General features: G+C 61.2%; 1 protein-coding gene across 7 annotated transcripts in view; it reads left to right on the top strand.

The window, feature by feature from the left end:
• Positions 1-6,765: 6,765 nt before the first annotated feature.
• TPM3 (tropomyosin 3) overlaps positions 6,766-18,213 on the top strand; it is a 36,321-nt gene continuing 24,873 nt past the window's right edge. For 3 of the 7 annotated variants that reach the window (XM_074938364.1, XM_074938369.1, XM_074938365.1), the window contains exons 1-2: positions 6,772-7,090; positions 8,588-8,713. In XM_074938364.1, coding sequence (XP_074794465.1) covers positions 6,977-7,090; positions 8,588-8,713 — 240 coding nt within the window. In that variant the 5' untranslated portion in view covers positions 6,772-6,976. Of the gene's footprint in view, positions 7,091-8,587; positions 8,714-18,213 lie in introns of all 7 variants that reach the window. The other 4 variants (XM_074938367.1, XM_074938370.1, XM_074938366.1 and 1 more) reach the window with 4 other exon arrangements.

The following is an 18,213-nucleotide window of genomic DNA, read 5'->3' on the forward strand; positions in this document are numbered from 1 at the left end:
CCGGGACACAAGGACTCTAGTGACCATGGGCGGCAGGCACGCAGCGTTTCAATGAATTCCTTCTCTTGATGATGGTCCTTAGCTGAAAGATGCCACCTCCAGTAGGGCCGTGTCCCTGAGCATCGCACCACTGGGTCAGTCCTGACCCATCCACCCCACTGCCCGCAGCACTTGCGCCAGACCCACCTTGGGCCCACCCTGCCCCACCGGCAGCCCTGCCATGCGGGTGTGACAGGCGCCCATGGGGTGAGCTTTGCACAGGGGCCAATGGTCGGGGGGGTCACATCTGGGGGGGGGGGCAAGGCCTGCTATCTCATTTGGCTGCTGTGTGCGTGAGCGCCCCCTGCTGGAGCTTGCTGCCTGCGGGGCAGCGCAAGGGGAAGGAGCCTGGGGCCTGACAGGGGCAAAGGGAGATGTTCCCGGGTGGGGTGAGTTTGGTGTTGCCTTCGCAAGCTGGCCGGGTGCCTGAGCCACCGATTGCTGGAGCAGGGTGGAGTTCACCCTGCTGGGGCTGGGGGCGCAGGGCGGGGAGCACCCTCTGCACCAGGACAGCAGGATTCAGCCCTGTCCTGGGGGGGGTCATGCCCCAGCTGGCTTCACCCCTGTGGATTTCACACCTCTGGCCCCACATGCTCAGGTGTCTCGACGGCGCTGGCCCGGGCCGGGGAGCGGGGCTGGGGTGGTGGGGGACGGGGGGGGAGTTCTTTGGAAACAGCCCCTGATATCGACCGGGCGCAGGCTAGCGGCTCGTGGCTCGGGGGCAGCCGGCAGCAGCGCGGGTGGATCGAACCGCATTGATCGGGGGATAATTTAACTCGGAAGGCGGGGGTGGGGATTGATGGGTGGTAATTACTGGGAACGAGGACACGTGTGTGTGGTCCGGCCGCTCGAGTGTGCGATTCCCCCCACCGGACGCAGCCAAGTGCGTTTATAAACCGGAGCCGCGCCTGCAGCCCGACCCAGAGCCGCACGAGGAGCGCCCGGCCAGCATGCCCGGCTCAGGTAAGGCCCCGGCTCCAGCACTGTCTGGGGACGGACTGCCAGCACCTGCAGGGCAGGGAGATGGGCAAGGAGCCTGGGGAACCCTCCTGCCACCCGCAGCAGGCCGGGGGTGTGTGGCCAGTCACAGGCGTGGGGCGAGCTGCCCTTCCCGCTGGTGCTGGAGGACGGGCCCCGGCCCAGCTCATGCTGTTTCGGCTGCTCTCCAGGGGCTGTGCTCCTGCCTTGGGCCCCAATCCCCGGGCAGCTGGTGGCTCCTCTCTGTGACGGGGGGAGCTCAGTGCAGCGGGCGGGGGTGGGGGGGTTTGACAGCTCCCACCAGCCCTTCCCTGGCTGAATAACAGGGGCCAGGCCCCACCTCTGAGCCCTGTCTCTCTGGCTACTGAGAGTCACAGAGATCTGGCCCTGGACACCCTCTCTCCATCCACAGGACACAGCCACTCCCACAAGGCTCTCAGACCTGCCTGTCCATGCATCCCGTCCTGTGCCCATCACCATAGCCTCTGGGCTCCTCCAGGCATTAGCTCTCCAGGCTGAGCCCACTGGACTCCTCCAGCTACATGACCCACCTGATCTGCTCTGTGTCAATCAGTGAACTGGTCACTACCGTGATCAGGAGCGAGCTGTGTGCTGCACTGTGCAGCCAGCTGTGGGGCTCCCTCGCCTGGGTGGTGGGTCTGGGCTGCATCCTCGTCACCATGGCACAGGTGGGCAGCTGGAGCCGGACTCAGCCCCAGGGTGGGTGGCTGCAGCCGCGCTGGCCAGGGGAGCACCTATGGGGTGGCGCAATGGTGTGGGCACATGCTGGGGGCATGTGTGTACAGAGGGGAGCCAGGATGGACACAAGAAAAGGACCCCTCCGGCTGGCTGGAGGTTCAGGCCCCCTGCCAGTGGGGGGAGGCCAGGCCTCAGGAACCCCTCTCGTCTCCTGGAGCTTTGGGAACCAGCAGCTGAGTGGCTTCTGAGAGAGGGTCCTGCTGGCCTAGATCCTGCTGGTGTAGGGGGAAGGGGTGTGCATGGGGGGGAATGTGTGTGAAGATCATGGGGGCGAGGGGGGCATGGGAGGGATGGGGGGATGGGGGAGGGTCATGGGGAAACTGGAGGGGGCCTGTGGGATGTGGGGGGACAGGGAGATCATGGGGGGGATATAGGCATGGGGGCGGGTCTGTATCAGTGCATGCAGCATTCCCAATTCTAATGACCACACTCATGGCCAGGTTCCCCGACAGGTGACTCCGTGGTTGCCAGCTCCACCGGGGATGGCTTTGGCCCGCAGGGGGCAGGACACAGACTCCCACTGGGAATAATTCCCTAGGAGCCCAGTGCACTGGGGCAGGGGGCTGAGTGGGGGGTGGTGACGGGGCACGTGGCTCCTCAGAGGCGGCCCAGGGACCCCCTGCCCTTCTCTAGCCCCCTCCCCACGGGGCTCTCAGGGTGCTGTACAAACAGCAATGAACAAAGCCACACAGGCCCCTTAGCCCCAAGGTACAGAAGGGGAAACTGAGGCACAGGGTGGGGCAGGAACTTGCCCACGAATGGAACAAGAGCCAGGAGTCCTGTCTCCCCCCTGCCTCAGTGAGCGCCGCTCCCCTCCCTCTAGGGAAGCAGCCCACCCTAGGGGCTGCGCAGGATGGAACCGATGGGGGAGGGGGCAGGGAAGGAGCCCGGCAGATGGGGGCGCGGGGAAGGGTGGATGGGGTCCGCTCTTCTCTCCCCCCGGTTCTACGCTGCACTGGAACGGAGCCGGGGGAGCAGGCCCCAGACCCAGCCGGGGTGGGGGGGGGGCGTTAACCCTCACGCTCTCCCTCTTTTCTTCCGCAGCATGCCAGGGCCGGACCCTGCCCCTGCCCCTGCCGCTGGCTGATATGTTTGATATTAGGTTGTTTTATTGGAAAACCAACTAAATATCAAACATATTCTTCCCGCGCCAGGGCCGCTCAGCGCCGCCCCGGGGCAGACGCCGCCGGCTTTCTCCGCCTGCCTGGCTCAGCCTCCAGCAAGCCCCACTCCTGGGACCATCCGCGACACCGGCCAGGGGTGGGGGGCAGCCCCCCTCCGATCGGATCCGCCCTTCCCCCTCCTGTTATTTCCCCCCCCCCCGCTGCAATAAAGCTGTTTCAGATCCTCTCCCCATCAGCGGCCATCGTTTCCCTCTCTGGCTCCAAATGGGGAGCAGAGGCATCAGGCCCCCCGGCCAAAGCAAACAGGAGGATCCCAGCACCGAGGGGGCCATGCACAGCCAGGACTTTGCCCAAGGAGACGAGACGCCTGTTAGTTGTCGGCCTCAGGCATTTCTGAGCCAGACATGGGCCCTCTCCATGGGCACCAGTAACGTGCTGCCTGGCTATGGGGCAGGGAGTGGCGCAGCCCCTGGGGCTCATTGCCCCCCGGGGCAAGAGAACTGATGCCCCCATCCCTGGAGTCCAGCGGGCTGAGTTGAGCCCCCGTCCCCGCTCACAGACAAAGCACCGTCTCTCCTGGCCCTGCTGCCAAGATGGGGTCAGGTTACCTGGCCCCCGCAGGCACCTGTCGTCCATGGCACCCAGGGCACAGGCGGGGGCATGAGGCCGGGCACAGACCCCTTCCCACCTCCTGGCTGGGCGGCTGGAATCTCCTGGGTGGATGGTTGGGATGGCAGCGGTGTCACACACGCGCCAGCTGTCAGCTTTCGGTTTCAGGAATGGAATGAACTCGGCCTTGAATAAACATGGCCCCGCGCCCGCCGCCCTCGCTGGGAGGATTGTTCTCCGAGGCGCCTGGGGTTTATTTCAAGCTCTGAAGTCGGGCGCTGCAGGAACAAAGGGCCTGGGGGCCGGGGGTGCTCTGTGCGGGCCGCTCGCCTCGCCCGCCCCGTCCCTCCAGCTCCCCCGAGCCTGGGACATGCCCCACCCCGCACTGGTGATGCTGCCCATGGCTCTGTGGTTCAGAGGCTACGCTGGCCTGACGGAGGCCACGTTTCTGGTCCTCGGTGGGCAAGGCCTGGCCTGGCTCTGCTTGGGCATCGGGGATCTGGCCGTGCAAGGGGCAGCTTTTCGGAAGCTCAGCTCCCAGCTCACGCCCGTCCCTGGGGAATCCACCCTCAGGCATGGGGGTCAGGGCCCCCCTGAAGAGCACAGAGCAGTAATGGTGGGAAGCTGCTGAGATTTTGTCTGGGCAGCGCGCTGGCCCCCAGCTCCTGGCACCAGCCTCCTAAAGCCATCAGACCTGCCTGCCCAGCACCCCCTTCTTGGGCCCTGCGCAGGCCCCCATGGAGAGCAGAGTGGCTCCCCCCACCACGCCACCCCATCGGACACCTCTGTGCCACGCTGGGTGGGTCTGGGCAAGGCTCCAGGGCTCCCACTAAGCGCCCGGCTGCGCGGGAGCCCGAGACATTCCCAGTTTCTCTTTCCTGAGCTGGGCAGAGCAAGCCCCTGGATTTACTCCTCTCTCCCGCAGCATCTGCCTGCCCCAGCCTCCAGAGCTGCTTGAGAGAGGCGTCCGCTGGGCCAAGCACCCAGGGAGAGGAGTGCACCCCGTCTGACCCCAGCCTGAGGCAGACCTTGTCCATCGGTCCCCAGCACAGACCCCCTGCTCCCAGGCCTGCCTGAGAGAGTCCTCTCCTATGTAGCCCTACTACAGACCTCATTACCCCACCCCTCCCCATCCAGCCCTCCTCCCTCCCAGCCCCCGGGAGTCCCCTCGCCTCTGACACCCACACAGACGCGGCCACGCCCCGTTCTTTTCTCTCTGAGGTTCCCCAGCTGTTCATGAACAGAGGAAGGTGCTTTGGGCCGAGGCCTGGGAGTGGGGTACAGCCAGGGGCTTGGCCTGGGGTTGGGACACTGCAAATCCTCCAGGTATGTGGATAAAACTCAGGGACTGAGGTTCCTCACTGACTGCGGGTCTCAGACATTCCTGCCCCCATCCACCCCCCGGGGGCATGGGATGGTGCAGAACCGGTGGGCATGGGACTGAGAGAGGGTGTTTTCCTGCTCAGGGCACGGGCAGGCCTCTGCCCCCCAAGGCCAGCGCTGTGAGCTAAGGAGCGCACCGCCGTGTGATGGGAGATGGGGCCTGGCAGACCGTGGGCAGCAGAGATATGCGTCCGTGGACACGCGTTCCTACCCACCAGCCTGCAGGGCACGGAGCCCCCAGTGGCTCAGCCAGTCAGCCTGAGGGTGCCATTCCTGTGCCCCCATAGAGCATCTCAAGGCCCTTGCAACGCAGGCTCGCCCCTGCACACCTGTCTCACGGGCTGCCCTCCCCTGGGCCCTGGCAGCAGCTGCAGGCCACACCTGTGCTCCAGGGGCAGGTGCCGTGAGCGGGTCCAGCCCCCTCTCTCCCCATCATGCCAAGGCCCTGGGAGCTGCTTCCCAGTCGGTCACGCCCCCCTCCCCCCCGGTGCCAGACAATTCCATTGTAATTAGGGAGCCTGGCGCTGCGGCTAAGCCCAGCTCTCTCTGTGGGGCCGCCTTCATGCCATTGTTGTTTGATCTCAGGGAGGTCAGCACCTCGGCCATGCCCAGGGGCCAGCGCTAATGTCAGGCCTGGGCGGGCAGGGCCGCGCAGAGGGGCACCTGCTCCTGGGACTGAGCCGAAGCCCGTTCAGGTCAGCCGGAGTCATTCCCACAGGCTTTGGCTCAGGCCCCACACAGGAGCTGTGCTGCCCGCAGAACCGGGGAGACCCCGTGGGTAGCGAGTCTCGCCAGCTGCAGACTTCGCTATGCGGCTCCCTGCCCTTTTCCCCTGCAGGCCCCCCAGGAGCTTCCCCACTGGTGCCGAAAGGAGCGGGATCGGGCCACTTTGCCACATCCCTTTATAAAGCTTGTGGAGTGGCTGGCTCCCCCCCAGTGGGACGGAAATAGTGGGGTGAGCGTGGCGCAACCCCACTGAGGGTGCGTGAGAGCAGGAGAGGGCCCCATGGCGCTCAGCCTTCATATGGCACCTTCCATCTGCAAAGGGCTTTATCTGGTAATGGGAGAATCCCCTGGAAAGCCAGCCAGGGTCAGGCTCAGAGGGGAAGGGACTCACCTAAGGCCACAGAAAGAGTCCCTTGTTCAGGAATAGAACCCAGGAGTCCTGGCTCCCAGCCCCCCCCACCCCCACCCAACCATTAGACTCCAATCCAGAGCTGGGATTAGAACCCAGGCATCCTGGCTCCTGGGCTCCCCAGCTCTAATCACTGGCCTCCCCTCCCAGAGCTGGGAATTGCAGCCGGGAGTCCTGGCTCCCAGTCTTCTGTTCAGACTGCTGCCTGTAGAGAGGGCCAGAAAGGTCCGTATTCACCCAGCAGCTCTCCCTGGGGAGGAGAGCATGAGTTTGCCCGGCACCAAGAACCAATACGGGGAACAGATCAGTGATGTCGCGCCCTTCAGTCTACCTGCCAAAGGTCTGACACAATCCCAGGGCTGGGAGTTGACCCTGGACCCAAGGTGTTAATGTCGGACAGCGTCAGTGAAGGGCGTTATCCCCGGGAACAATGTCCCAAGGCAGGGGGCTGGGGGGATTCTCCATCATGGCTGCGTTTGGACTCCGGATTGGCTGTTTTCTGAAGATTTGCCCATGGAGTTGGGGGGGGTGGCAGGTCTCTGGCCTGGGCTAGCCTCTGGCCTTGGGATCTGTGACTCTCAGAAGAGCAGGGGATCTCCTCCCATCACCCCAAGCCCACAGAGCTGCCTGTGCTTTTTATAACCATCTCCCAGCTGTCCCATGGGGGCCCAAATATGGCCCTGTCCATGAAGTCACTAAGCAGGCATCCCCCCACCCCCACGCTCCCCAGGCGGGCTCTGAGACAATGGGGCCCTGTGGACAGACATTTCGGGAGTGAGAGGAGGCGGCTCAGCCCAAGAAAGGCAAAGGCCCCGAGCCACCTGTCAGGGGCGTATTGATAAAACCCTCGGCCAGGGAGGGGGCCAGACACTCGGCAGCCCCAGCCCGGCGCATCCCACGTTGCTGCTCGTCCCTCCCAGCCAGAGGCGCCCCAGCCCCGCAGGCGAAGATGGAGGCCATCAAGAAGAAGATGCAGATGCTGAAGCTGGACAAGGAGAACGCCTTGGACCGGGCTGAGCAGGCAGAGGCTGAGCAGAAGCAGGCAGAGGAGAGGAGCAAACAGGTGGGAAAGAGAGGCCGGCGCTGTCCCTAACCCACCCCTCTCCCCGGGGTTGGCTCCCTGCCCTGGACTCCTGCCTTGGCTCCCTGCGTGGACTCCTGCCCTGGCCAGAGACCTAGTAGCCCCTCGCCCCCCTCGTGGCAAGAGTGGCACTTACCCCAGGGAAAGGCAGCTGCCCCCAGGAGCCCAGCGGCTCCCCCTCGGGGAGACTCACTCGAAGGCTGGGGAGGCTCCTATTGCTCCGCCGGGGATGGGGCTCGTCCCATATCCCCCGGAGCAGGAGGAGTGCTGCGTGTCAGCGACCTCAGGGGTGCGGAGCGGGACCTGCCTTCGGCTCCTCCAGCCCTGGGCGCAGACATGCTGGAGTCAAGTCTGTGGGTACAAGTGGTGCTGCCACGAGCCCTGGGGGGGGACAGGTCCACAAACTGGGAATGCCCGTCATTTCCCGGATGCCTGGGCACACGCAGACGCTGCTCCAGACACACTCATCCACACCCATGACACACACAGCCAGCCTGGCAAACACGCACGTGCCAGCACTGAGACACACAGGTCCACGCACTGCCATGCACGGTGCTGGAGTCCAGGGAGTCACTCACAATGCAGAGCTGCATACCTGGGGGAAGAATGTGGTACGTGGCGTGTGCACCGCACCCAGACGCACGGTACGGCTTCTGTGCCCAATATACAGCATACACACACACAGATTGTGTGTCCTGAGCACACCCACCCCATGGATTGTGTGCCCCCTAAATACCACACTCACAAACCCACCCCCATCGCTTGTGGGTCACACAAACACAAACTGTGTGCCCAGTGCTGAATCCTGCTCCAGTTCCACAAGGGCAGCTTCCCTCGAGGCCTTTCACACACCGCCCAGCTCAGCCCTGCCTTTCCCCCGGAAGTGATGCAGCAGCGGCTCCGCTGTGGAGTCCAGAGTCGCAGCTGGAGGGATGGGAGGTGGGTTTGTGCCGTGCTGGGGGTTAGCAGAACCTGGCCTCTGACATCCTGCCACAGCGCACCAGGGAGATGACTCAGGAGGGCAGCTCTGCAGGAGCCATTAAACCGGGGCCCCATGTAGCTCCCCACTCACCGGGCAGAAGAAACTTTCCACTTGGGGCCTGATTCTCCCCTCGCTTGCCCTGCTACAAACCAGGAGCGGCTGCACCCAGGTCAATGGAGCCCCACTGGCCTCAGTGAGCTGAGTCAGGCCCTTCGTGCCATGTAGAACCGACCCCCGTCCCCACTCATCCCACTGCCCATGAATTGCAGATCCGGATCATGGGGGAGGAGATGGGAGGCAGTGTCTGCTTGTGCCTAAGGCCAGCACTGGGCATAAACTGGGCAAGCCAGGGGGGATCCCAGCAAAACGGAGGACTTTGCCTCCTTTAGGGATCCCAGCTGGGGGTGCGCAGCATCCCGGAGGGCACAGGTGGGGTGGCTGGGTGGGCAGCAGCTCCCAGGTGCCAGCCGTAACGTGACACCTCTTGCCATTGGCAGCTGGAGGATGAGCTGGCGGCCATGCAGAAGAAGCTGAAGGGGACAGAGGACGAGCTGGACAAATACTCAGAGGCCCTGAAAGATGCCCAGGAGAAGCTGGAGCTGGCTGAGAAGAAGGCAGCAGATGTACGTATGGCAGTGCCAGGCCCCACCACCTGCCTGGGAGCACACGCACAATGACACACATGCGCACAGTGACACAGACACGCATGGTGACACACATGTCTGCATAACACATACACAGTCACACCCAGGAACAGGTCACACACACACACACACACACACACACACACACACACAGCAGAACTGCTGTCATGGAGAGCAAACCGCACCTCCCACAGCCCGGGCTTGGGCTCTGTCCAGCCATTCTGCTTTACCGTCTGCTCCTGCTTCTTTAGAGAAGAAACAAACCAGCATCAACCAAAGCAGTGCCGGAGCCCCTGCCTCAGCAAGCAGCTCTCTGGGGCGAGAGGGAGCCCCCGGGCTGGGCACCAGAGGTCAGATCCGGCTCTCTTACACCACTGCGGTCACTGGGCTGGAGCCTCCCAGCTGGCTGAGCTGTGCTCATCAGAGGGCTGAAGTGAGGAGGCCAAAGGTGGCATTATTCCACCTGTATGCTCCCCAGTCCTGGGGGTGGCTGGGACCACGTTGGTCCCTAAGAACATAAGAATGGCCCTACTGGGTCAGACCAATGGTCCATCTAGCCCAGGGTCCTGTCTACCAACAGTGGCCAATGCCAGGTGCTCCAGAGGGAATGAACAGAACAGGTCATCATCAGGTGATCCATCCCCTGCCACCCATTCCCAGACTCTGGCAAACAGAGGCTAGGGACACCATTCCTGCCCATCCTGGCTAATAGCCATTGATGGACCTATCCTCCATGAATTTATCTAGTTTACCTAGCATAACTTAGAGCAGCCTCAGGGCTTCTCTATCTAACACCCAGCTGCTGAGGGGCCGTTCTGGTAGCCAGAGCTCAGAGGGGCACAGGGGCACTCTAGCTGTGTCTCCCTTCCCCATAACATGCTGAAGGCTGGGGTGGGGGGGCACATAAGAACAGCTACAATAGCTTGATGCCATCCAAGGATTTCCCCAGGCAGGAGCCAGGTGCTGCCCTCACAAAGGGACCTGGGCACACGGCCTGACAAAAACATGTCATTGGGTCTGTGCGTCAGCGGCATGCGAGCGCCAGGCTTACGCAGGGGTATTAATAGGCTGCCCACATACCTGTCTATTCAGGCAGAGCTTGGGTTTCAGGCTGACACATGAGATGAGCTAGCTCAGCGCTGCCCCTCCGGGGCCTGGCATGCTCACAGGAAGCAGGATGCTGCTTTGGGCTGCTTTGTTCATGCAGATGGGATTTTACCAATGGCCTCTGTACTGCCCCCACCCACTACCACCCTGGGATGGAGCGAGAGGAAGTCACCTTCCCCCATTAAAGGCCTTGCCCGCACTGGGAGCTTCAGCCGTGATCCAGCTGCTGTTTACACCCTCCGGGAAACCGGCCTAACCTGCCCCAGTGCAGATCTTGCTCTAAAGGGGTTTTATCTTGTCCACACCAGGGATCTGTGCCCAGGCAGCTGTACCAGGGCTGGAACTGAAGCAAACCCCAGGGTAGGCCAGGCCTCAGCCACCCGAGATAGACCCCATGCAGTCACCTGAGGGCTCGCACCCGGGGATCTTGGGCTTGGGTTCATGCCCAGCAACAGAGTGAGGAAGGCTCTAGAGGTGAGAGGACTGGAGGTGGCACCACCCCAGGGGAGAGGGAGAGCGAAGAGAAGGGGCAGGAGCAGCAGTGAATGGCTCTGTGTGTGTGTGTGTGTGTGTGTGTGTGTGTGAGGCTGCGTGTGCACAGCCATGTGTGTGCATGTGTCTGTGTGTGCACTTATGGGCCCGTGCGTGTCTGGGTGTGCGTGCAGGGTGCTTTACACTCTCTCTCCGCTGGTCTCTGCTCAATTAAAGCAGTTGAAGGTGATAATCAGAGAGGGGACAGACGGCAGGGAAGGCTGACGGCACAGAGATGACACCCTACCCGGGATTTTCTCCTTAGCCCTGATGGTCGCTCCTGCCCGGAGGCTGGGCTGTCTGGCTCTGGGAATAAGGGTGCTTATCCCGAGCCCTTGAGCACAAATCGTCACCGGAGAACTGAGAAAGCGTGGCCAGTGTCCTACCCAAGCCTCTTTTTGTGGGTCTCAACAGAGGCCAAGGATTGGGTGGGGCTCGGAGCCTGAACTACCCTCTCACCACTAGAGGTGGCAGGTGGGAGCCCGGGTGTGGGGAAGCTCGCCCTGCACCCAAGGTGCCCTTCTCCTGTGGATAAAGGGGCCTCTGCTAGGGCACCTCTCACCAGCAGGAAAACCCCTTTTGAAGAGACTCTGCCGTGCCAACTTGACAGCGGGTGTGCGGCGCACACGGTGTGCACACGGGGTGAGTGGGTGTGCACAGGGTGTGAGAGGGTGTGCAGCGTGCAAGGTGTGCACAGGGCTGTGCAGTGTGCACAGGTGTGAGAGGGTGTGCACACACAGAGGAAGTGGGTGTACCTGTGTGTGTGAGAGCGTGGTGGTGCAGTGCACAGTCAAAATCAGCCGCAGGAAGGGGCGTCCCCGGCTCCCTGTGCTGGTCAGTGGTGCCCAGGGCAGCCCTGCGGCATGGCAGGGAAAGCAGCTGCAGAGATGTGCAATGTGGAGTCACTGACCGCACAATGAGCAACAGGGAGAGATAAGGATATTTTCAGCTGCTCGGTTCTTCCGGCCCCTGCTGCTAGGCAGGGATCAGAGCTGTGCAGCCTGCCGTGGTGTGTGCACATTTCACCGCTTTCACAGAGCAGCCAGGAAAGCAGGGCGGAAACTTGCTCTTGTTGCTCCACGCCCTGGACATGGATGCAAAGGGGCAGAAAGAGCCTCCCAGGAAATAGTGCCAGAGCAAAAGGCCCTGGGCAGGAAGCATGGCCCAGCCTGCATCCCCTGGGCAGGAGGCCCAGGTGCAAGGGGTTCTGGGGCAGGCCAAGGGAAGATCGAGGGCATGTCCATGGCGGGAAAGGCAGTGGTTTGGATGGTCCTGTGCCCCAGAGAGACTCTGCCTCTGCAGTGGCCCATAGGGGCTGTTGGAACCAGGCTCCAGCAGCTCCTGAATAGAGGAGGTGCAACTCCCTCCATTGAACTCCTGCTCCGAGGGCTGGCTCAGGAGTGAATCTGAGCCTACGGTCGTGGCCACATCCAGTGCAGGGATCCAGATCATCATCAGGGGCTAGACTCACTCCCTTCTGCTCCCTTGCAAGCCTAATACAGCTCCCTTTGGGGGAGTAGCTTCCAGGCAACCGAGGCTGGGGAGTTAGAGAGGAAACGGTGCCAGGCCGGAGGACAGCAGGGTGGGGAGCGGCGTGTTTCCAGGGGCAGAGTTGATGGGCTGGGGGGATGCAGGGAGGCAGCTCCCAGGTGAGCTGAGCTGCAGAGGAGAAGGCTCCTGCACAGCCGTGGTGTGAGGAAGTGGCACTGAGGATGCTGTTGCCGTTGATGGGGGTAGAGAGAGAACCTGTAGTTTGAAAGCCAAGACAACGGGGGACAGATGTGGGCTATACGGCTCTGAGACCTGTGCCCGGGATCCAGGCCAACTACAACCTCTCCGTGACCTTAGGAATCCTTGTGTCCCCTGTGCCGTGGAAGGAGCTCGGTCCCGTGGAAACAGAAAAGCCATTGTTGGCCTGGGCTGGGGCAGGGTGGAAGCTCTGCGGCCCTCTCGACAACTGCAGAGCGCTGCTATTGTTGTTGGCGGTTTCCAGGAAAACAATGGCACAAGTGGCATAGGGTTTCGCTCAGTGCTGTCGTCCTCCCATCAATCGTGGGGCTAAGGGCCATCAGAGTCCCGCGCAGCTGCTGCATGGAATTAGAAGGGGATGAGCTATTCAGATTCATCCTCCACAGAGATCTGAGGGATGAAGGAGCTTTCACCACCTTTCACTCCCCTCTGCCCCCCGGCCATGGTGGGAACGTGATGACTCATGGGAGAATGCCTGAGTTGAAACCAGGAGGAGAAAGTGTCCCCTGCCGATGGGAACCAGAAACGAGTCCCCTGATAGTTCCTCAGCGCGGAGGTGCAGCTGGGTTCCCCAGGACAGTGAGTGTTAGGAATATGCACCTTTCAGTGCAAAGCCCTGCTGGTCAATCAGGCACTGCAGGGAGATATGGGACAAAGAAGGCAGGGTGATCTCAGAGCCCCCCGCTCTGAAGGCCAGCCTGGAGAGCCAGTTATTAAAGAGCAGCCTAGATGGTTGGTAAAGCCCTTGGGGAGGGGCAGGCTGCAGAGCCATAGCGCTGGTGCAATGGGCGTGCAAACAGGAACACTTTGGCTCCACACCAGCCGCAGCCAGGCCGGGGATGTTTCTTCAACCTCTGTGGCTTTCTTTGCTCAGGGCTTCCTCCTTTAGGCCCCAAGTCAGCAAGGTACTTAAGGATGTGAGTAATCCCAGTGTACTATGTCCGTGCTTAAAGTTTGGCTCATGCTTAAGGACCTTTCTGAATCGGTGCCTTAAGCAATAAAGACAAGGCCTCTTTTGTCAGTGGGTTCTGGGGTTTTCTTTCCTCTCCATCTTGCCCTTTCTTTCCAGTTTCCCCCAGCCCCTCTTTCCAGTCCCCTCTTGCTATAGTTTTCTGGGCTCTCCAGGTCCTCAGGGGCTTGGTCTCACCACGCACAGTAAATTCAAATCTGGGCATCCTTACACAGGCAGATCTCTCCATTGAGTCAGGAGGGATTTTCTCTGAGTATGGATGGAGTAAAGAGCTCAGGACCTGGACCATGCAAAGTACAGCTAAGGACAAAACTGCCTGTCAGTTTTACCCAGCAGAAAAAGGGCACTTTCCCTAGAGTCTATCTACACAGGCACTGAAGTTGCACTGGTTTAATTTAAATCAGATTGAAAACCAGTATAGTTAAACCTCTGTGTGGACACACCTATATCGGTTTAAAAGTGGTTCTAGTGGCTTGACTTGCACCTGTACATTTCCCAGTGCGAGCTGAACCGATATCAGCTGGGTTGTAGTCGATTTAAGACAGTCCATGCGCACATAACTACATCGTTGTGAAATTACCCCAGTGCAGCTTTGTGTGGAGAGCAGGCCTTGGCTGGGGAGTCAGGTGTATTTCACGCTTCCCAGCCTGACACTGCGTGTGGCAAGCATGTCTGAACGGTGGCTGCTCTGGCCGCAGCATGGTCGGACATGGCTTCTTGAACCTGTGCCAAAGCTTCCACACACATGTGGGCAGGCTACAGCATGCGACCTCATGGGACGGTCACAGCGCACTGTCAGGGGAAGAGAAATAGTGCCAGGGAATGGTGTGCGGTCCTTTGCTAGCAGCAATCAGGCAGCAGCTGCAGTAGCAGACTGGCTGGAGCTGAAGTGCAAATTGTGTTTCTGTTGTAAAGCTCTACAGTGCAATAGTGCAAACTGTGCGAAGCAGGAGTTATCATCATGAGTAAAAACAAAAGGGAACTTCAGTTAGGCTGAAAATAAGCAGCAAATCAGCAATCTCTCCTGGGACTCTGCCAAATTCACAACACAGGAAAGCTGTTTAAAGCGTCCTGCATCGCTTAGCACACAGGGCTAGAGGTGTGGGGGGAGTATTCAGTTCCAGCTAAAACTAGTGGGCTTCCAGGTATGTCTATGGGGAAACCCCTGCAGCACTTTAAAGCACAGGACCCACTGGTAGCAGTGAGTTACTGTAAAAAAATGTAACCGTGGAAGGGGAAGAAACTGGCTCAAGGGAGTGTCTATGTGCTTTGGAGCCTTCCATGCAGCCCAGGTCCTAAGTGACCCTGGTCAGATTCTCAGCTAGTGTAAGTTGTCAGAGCTTCACTGAGCTGCTGGGAATCTTGCCAACACCAAGTATTCAAAAATAATGAATCAAGCCTCAAAAATCAGAAGGGTGGCGTAAAAGCCCTGGGACAGGGAAAGTGATCTGTTCCGAGCTCTTTCTATTTGCCTTCAGAGTAGAGTCTGGCTGCGGGATTCACATTTACAAACTGTTCTCCAAATCCGAGGGCTAGAAACTATGACAGCGGAGAGTCCCAGCTAATCACATGACGCTGGGAGTCGGGGCTTTATGGAAAACACCAAACAGCATGAGACTTGCCGTACAACGCTGGGAGCTGGGCTCATAACTCAGTCCCAATGTAATGGCTGCTCAGCGGCCTGGGTGAAATGAGGTGGGCACCTCAGCCCGTTTCTTAGTGGACATATTTCCCCTGTCGTCACAGACAGCGCTAACTGCCACACAGGTTGGCAGCCTCCGAAAGAGGCCAAGAGCTGAATGGGTCAAGGAGTATGAACTTTCTTCTCACCCTGTGAAGAAGGGGGACAGATTCTTTACCTTGCTAAGCACCTATTTTGCTGCCTGCCTGCTTGTAATCTCCTATTCTTCCTTCCCCACTGCCCCTAGCATAGGGGGCACATCGGGGACAGAGAAGGGCAGACGGGGGAGTGTACAATGCACTTCAGTTATCCCCAGCTGGCATATGGTCCTTTGGGGATCACAGTCATCTGGCACAGTTTAGTGCAACCCCAGGGGTACTGTAACCTACACCTAGTGGTGGGGATGGGCAGTGTCAGGGAGCTGTAACTCATTCCCTGAAAGCCCTGCTCTCTACTGTGCCCAGCAGAAAATCTGGGCTGGGGCGGGGGGTCCTTCTAGGTCAGGGGCAGAGGCCCAGAATAAAGGCAGTTGATTTCCAGGAGGCTGATCAGGCACCTCTCCCTAAAGCTAAAGATATTTCAAAATGAAAAATGTGCTAGTGAGTATTAACCCAGTTACTTTTCAAGTAACCTGGACAAAATGCTGGTCAGAGCCTGAGCAATGCTGTCATGCTGGGGGGAAACGGGAAAGGAGGGAGCCATGTGCTGGGTGATCTCAGCTGAGTGGAATGTCTAGCTGCACCCGCAAAGGCTTGTGCTGTTGTTCTGGGAGGTGAAGATCATGAATTATAGTCTTCATGCCCATATATGTATATGGTCTCCTGGGCTTGGGGCTTGTGGGGATGGACTGGTGACTCCTGGGCGTAGGGCTGCCACGTTTGAGATACAAAAAACGTGGACGTACAGGATGATCCTAAGCCCATAACATTGGCCAGCTGGCAGCTTGGGATTTCTCAGGACAGCTCCCTAAAAAAGTGGAGGATCCTGGCAAAAACCTGGACAGGTGGCAGCCCTACAGGTGTGCAGGGGTGACTGTTGTTTGCAGCTTGCCAGTGTGCAGAGTTTGCGGGTCCTAGGTCTATTTTCAGTAGAGTGTTTTGACCTACAAGGGGTGGCTGGGATTTGGGGGGTTGTGGGAAGGTTGTGACACTGGGACTTTGGGGCAGGTTCTTTGGGGTGTTTGTGGCTTTTGGGGCCTTAGCAGGGATTCTGACCTTTACGCTCATAAGCGTTTGTGCCTTTCGGGTTGTTCTGGGGCTCGTCTGGGAGTCAGGGGGAGAGCACCTCAGACTTTGGGGTCCAGGGGGTGGTGATTTCAGGGTGCGGCTTTGAGGTGCAGGGGTGTAACCCGCTGGGGTGCTGTTGTTACTTTCGGGTGTAACTCAGACTGGGGTTCGGGCCTGGGGAGCTAGGGGGGTCGGAGGGATTTGGAGGGGTGTTGCGGCTCTGGGGTGTAACTCAGGCTGGGGGCCTAGGGGGAGCGGGGGGGCGCTGTGGCTCTGGGGTGTAACTCAGACTGGGGGGATTTGGGGGGGCGCTGTGGCTCTGGGCTGTAACTCAGACTGGGGGGATTTGGGGGGGCGCTGTGGTTCTGGGGTGTAACTCAGACTGGGGGGATTTGGGGGGGCGCTGTGGCTCTGGGGTGTAACTCAGACTGGGGGTCGGGGCTGGGGGGTGGGGGGATTTGGGGGGGCACTGTGGCTCTGGGCTGTAACTCAGACTGGGGGGCTGGGGGGGTCGGGGGGGAATGGGGGGCGCTGTGGCTCTGGGGTGTAACTCAGGCTGGGGGTCGGGGCTGGGGGGCTGGGGTGGTCGGGGGATTTGGGGGGGCGCTGTGGCTCTGGGCTGTAATTCAGACTGGAGGGCTGGGGGGTCGCTGTGGCTCTGGGCTGTAACTCAGACTGGGGGTCGGGGCTGGGGGGTTGGGGGATTTGGGGGGGGCGCTGTGGCTCTGGGCTGTAACTCAGACTGGGGAGCTGGGGGGGCGCTGTGGCTCTGGGGTGTAACTCAGACTGGGGGGATTTGGGGGGGCGCTGTGGCTCTGGGCTGTAACTCAGACTGGGGGGCTGGCGGGCTGGGGAGGAGCGGGGGGGCGCTGTGGCTCTGGGCTGTAACTCAGACTGGGGGGATTTGGGGGGGCGCTGTGGCTCTGGGCTGTAACTCAGACTGGGGGTCGGGGCTGGGGGGTCGGGGGATTTGGGGGGGCGCTGTGGCTCTGTGCTGTAACTCAGACTGGGGAGCTGGGGGGGGCGCTGTGGCTCTGGGGTGTAACTCAGACTGGGGGGCTGGGGCGGTCGGGGGGGAACGGGGGGCGCTGTGGCTCTGGGGTGTAACTCAGACTGGGGGGATTTGGGGGGCGCTGTGGCTCTGGGCTGTAACTCAGGCTGGGGAGCTGGGGGGGCGCTGTGGCTCTGGGGTGTAACTCAGACTGGGGGGATTTGGGGGGGCGCTGTGGCTCTGGGCTGTAACTCAGACTGGGGGGATTTGGGGGGCGCTGTGGCTCTGGGCTGTAACTCAGACTGGGGGGCTGGCGGGCTGGGGAGGAGCGGGGGGGGCGCTGTGGCTCTGGGCTGTAACTCAGGCTGGGGGGATTTGGGGGGCGCTGTGGCTCTGCGCTGTAACTCAGGCTGGGGGTCGTGGCTGGGGGGCTGGGGTGGTTGGGGGATTTGGGGGGGCGCTGTGGCTCTGGGCTGTAACTCAGACTGGGGGGATTTGGGGGGGTGCTGTGGCTCTGGGCTGTAACTCAGGCTGGGGGGATTTGGGGGGGCGCTGTGGCTCTGGGCTGTAACTCAGACTGGGGGGATTTGGGGGGGCGCTGTGGCTCTGGGCTGTAACTCAGACTGGGGGGCTGGGGGGGTCGGGGGGGAACGGGGGGCGCTGTGGCTCTGGGCTGAAACTCAGACTGGGGGGCTGGGGGGGTCGGGGGGGAACGGGGGGCGCTGTGGCTCTGGGCTGAAACTCAGACTGGGGGGCTGGGGGGGTCGGGGGGGAACGGGGGGCGCTGTGGCTCTGGGCTGTAACTCAGACTGGGGGGCTGGCGGGCTGGGGGGGAGCGGGGGGGGCGCTGTGGCTCTGGGCTGTAACTCAGGCTGGGGGGATTTGGGGGGCGCTGTGGCTCTGCGCTGTAACTCAGGCTGGGGGTCGTGGCTGGGGGGCTGGGGTGGTTGGGGGATTTGGGGGGGCGCTGTGGCTCTGGGCTGTAACTCAGACTGGGGGGATTTGGGGGGGTGCTGTGGCTCTGGGCTGTAACTCAGGCTGGGGGGATTTGGGGGGGCGCTGTGGCTCTGGGCTGTAACTCAGACTGGGGGGATTTGGGGGGGCGCTGTGGCTCTGGGCTGTAACTCAGACTGGGGGGCTGGGGGGGTCGGGGGGGAACGGGGGGCGCTGTGGCTCTGGGCTGAAACTCAGACTGGGGGGCTGGGGGGGTCGGGGGGGAACGGG

The sequence above is a fragment of the Natator depressus genome, chromosome 24, assembly GCF_965152275.1.
Source record: "Natator depressus isolate rNatDep1 chromosome 24, rNatDep2.hap1, whole genome shotgun sequence".
In the NCBI taxonomy this organism is placed as follows: domain Eukaryota; kingdom Metazoa; phylum Chordata; order Testudines; family Cheloniidae; genus Natator; species Natator depressus.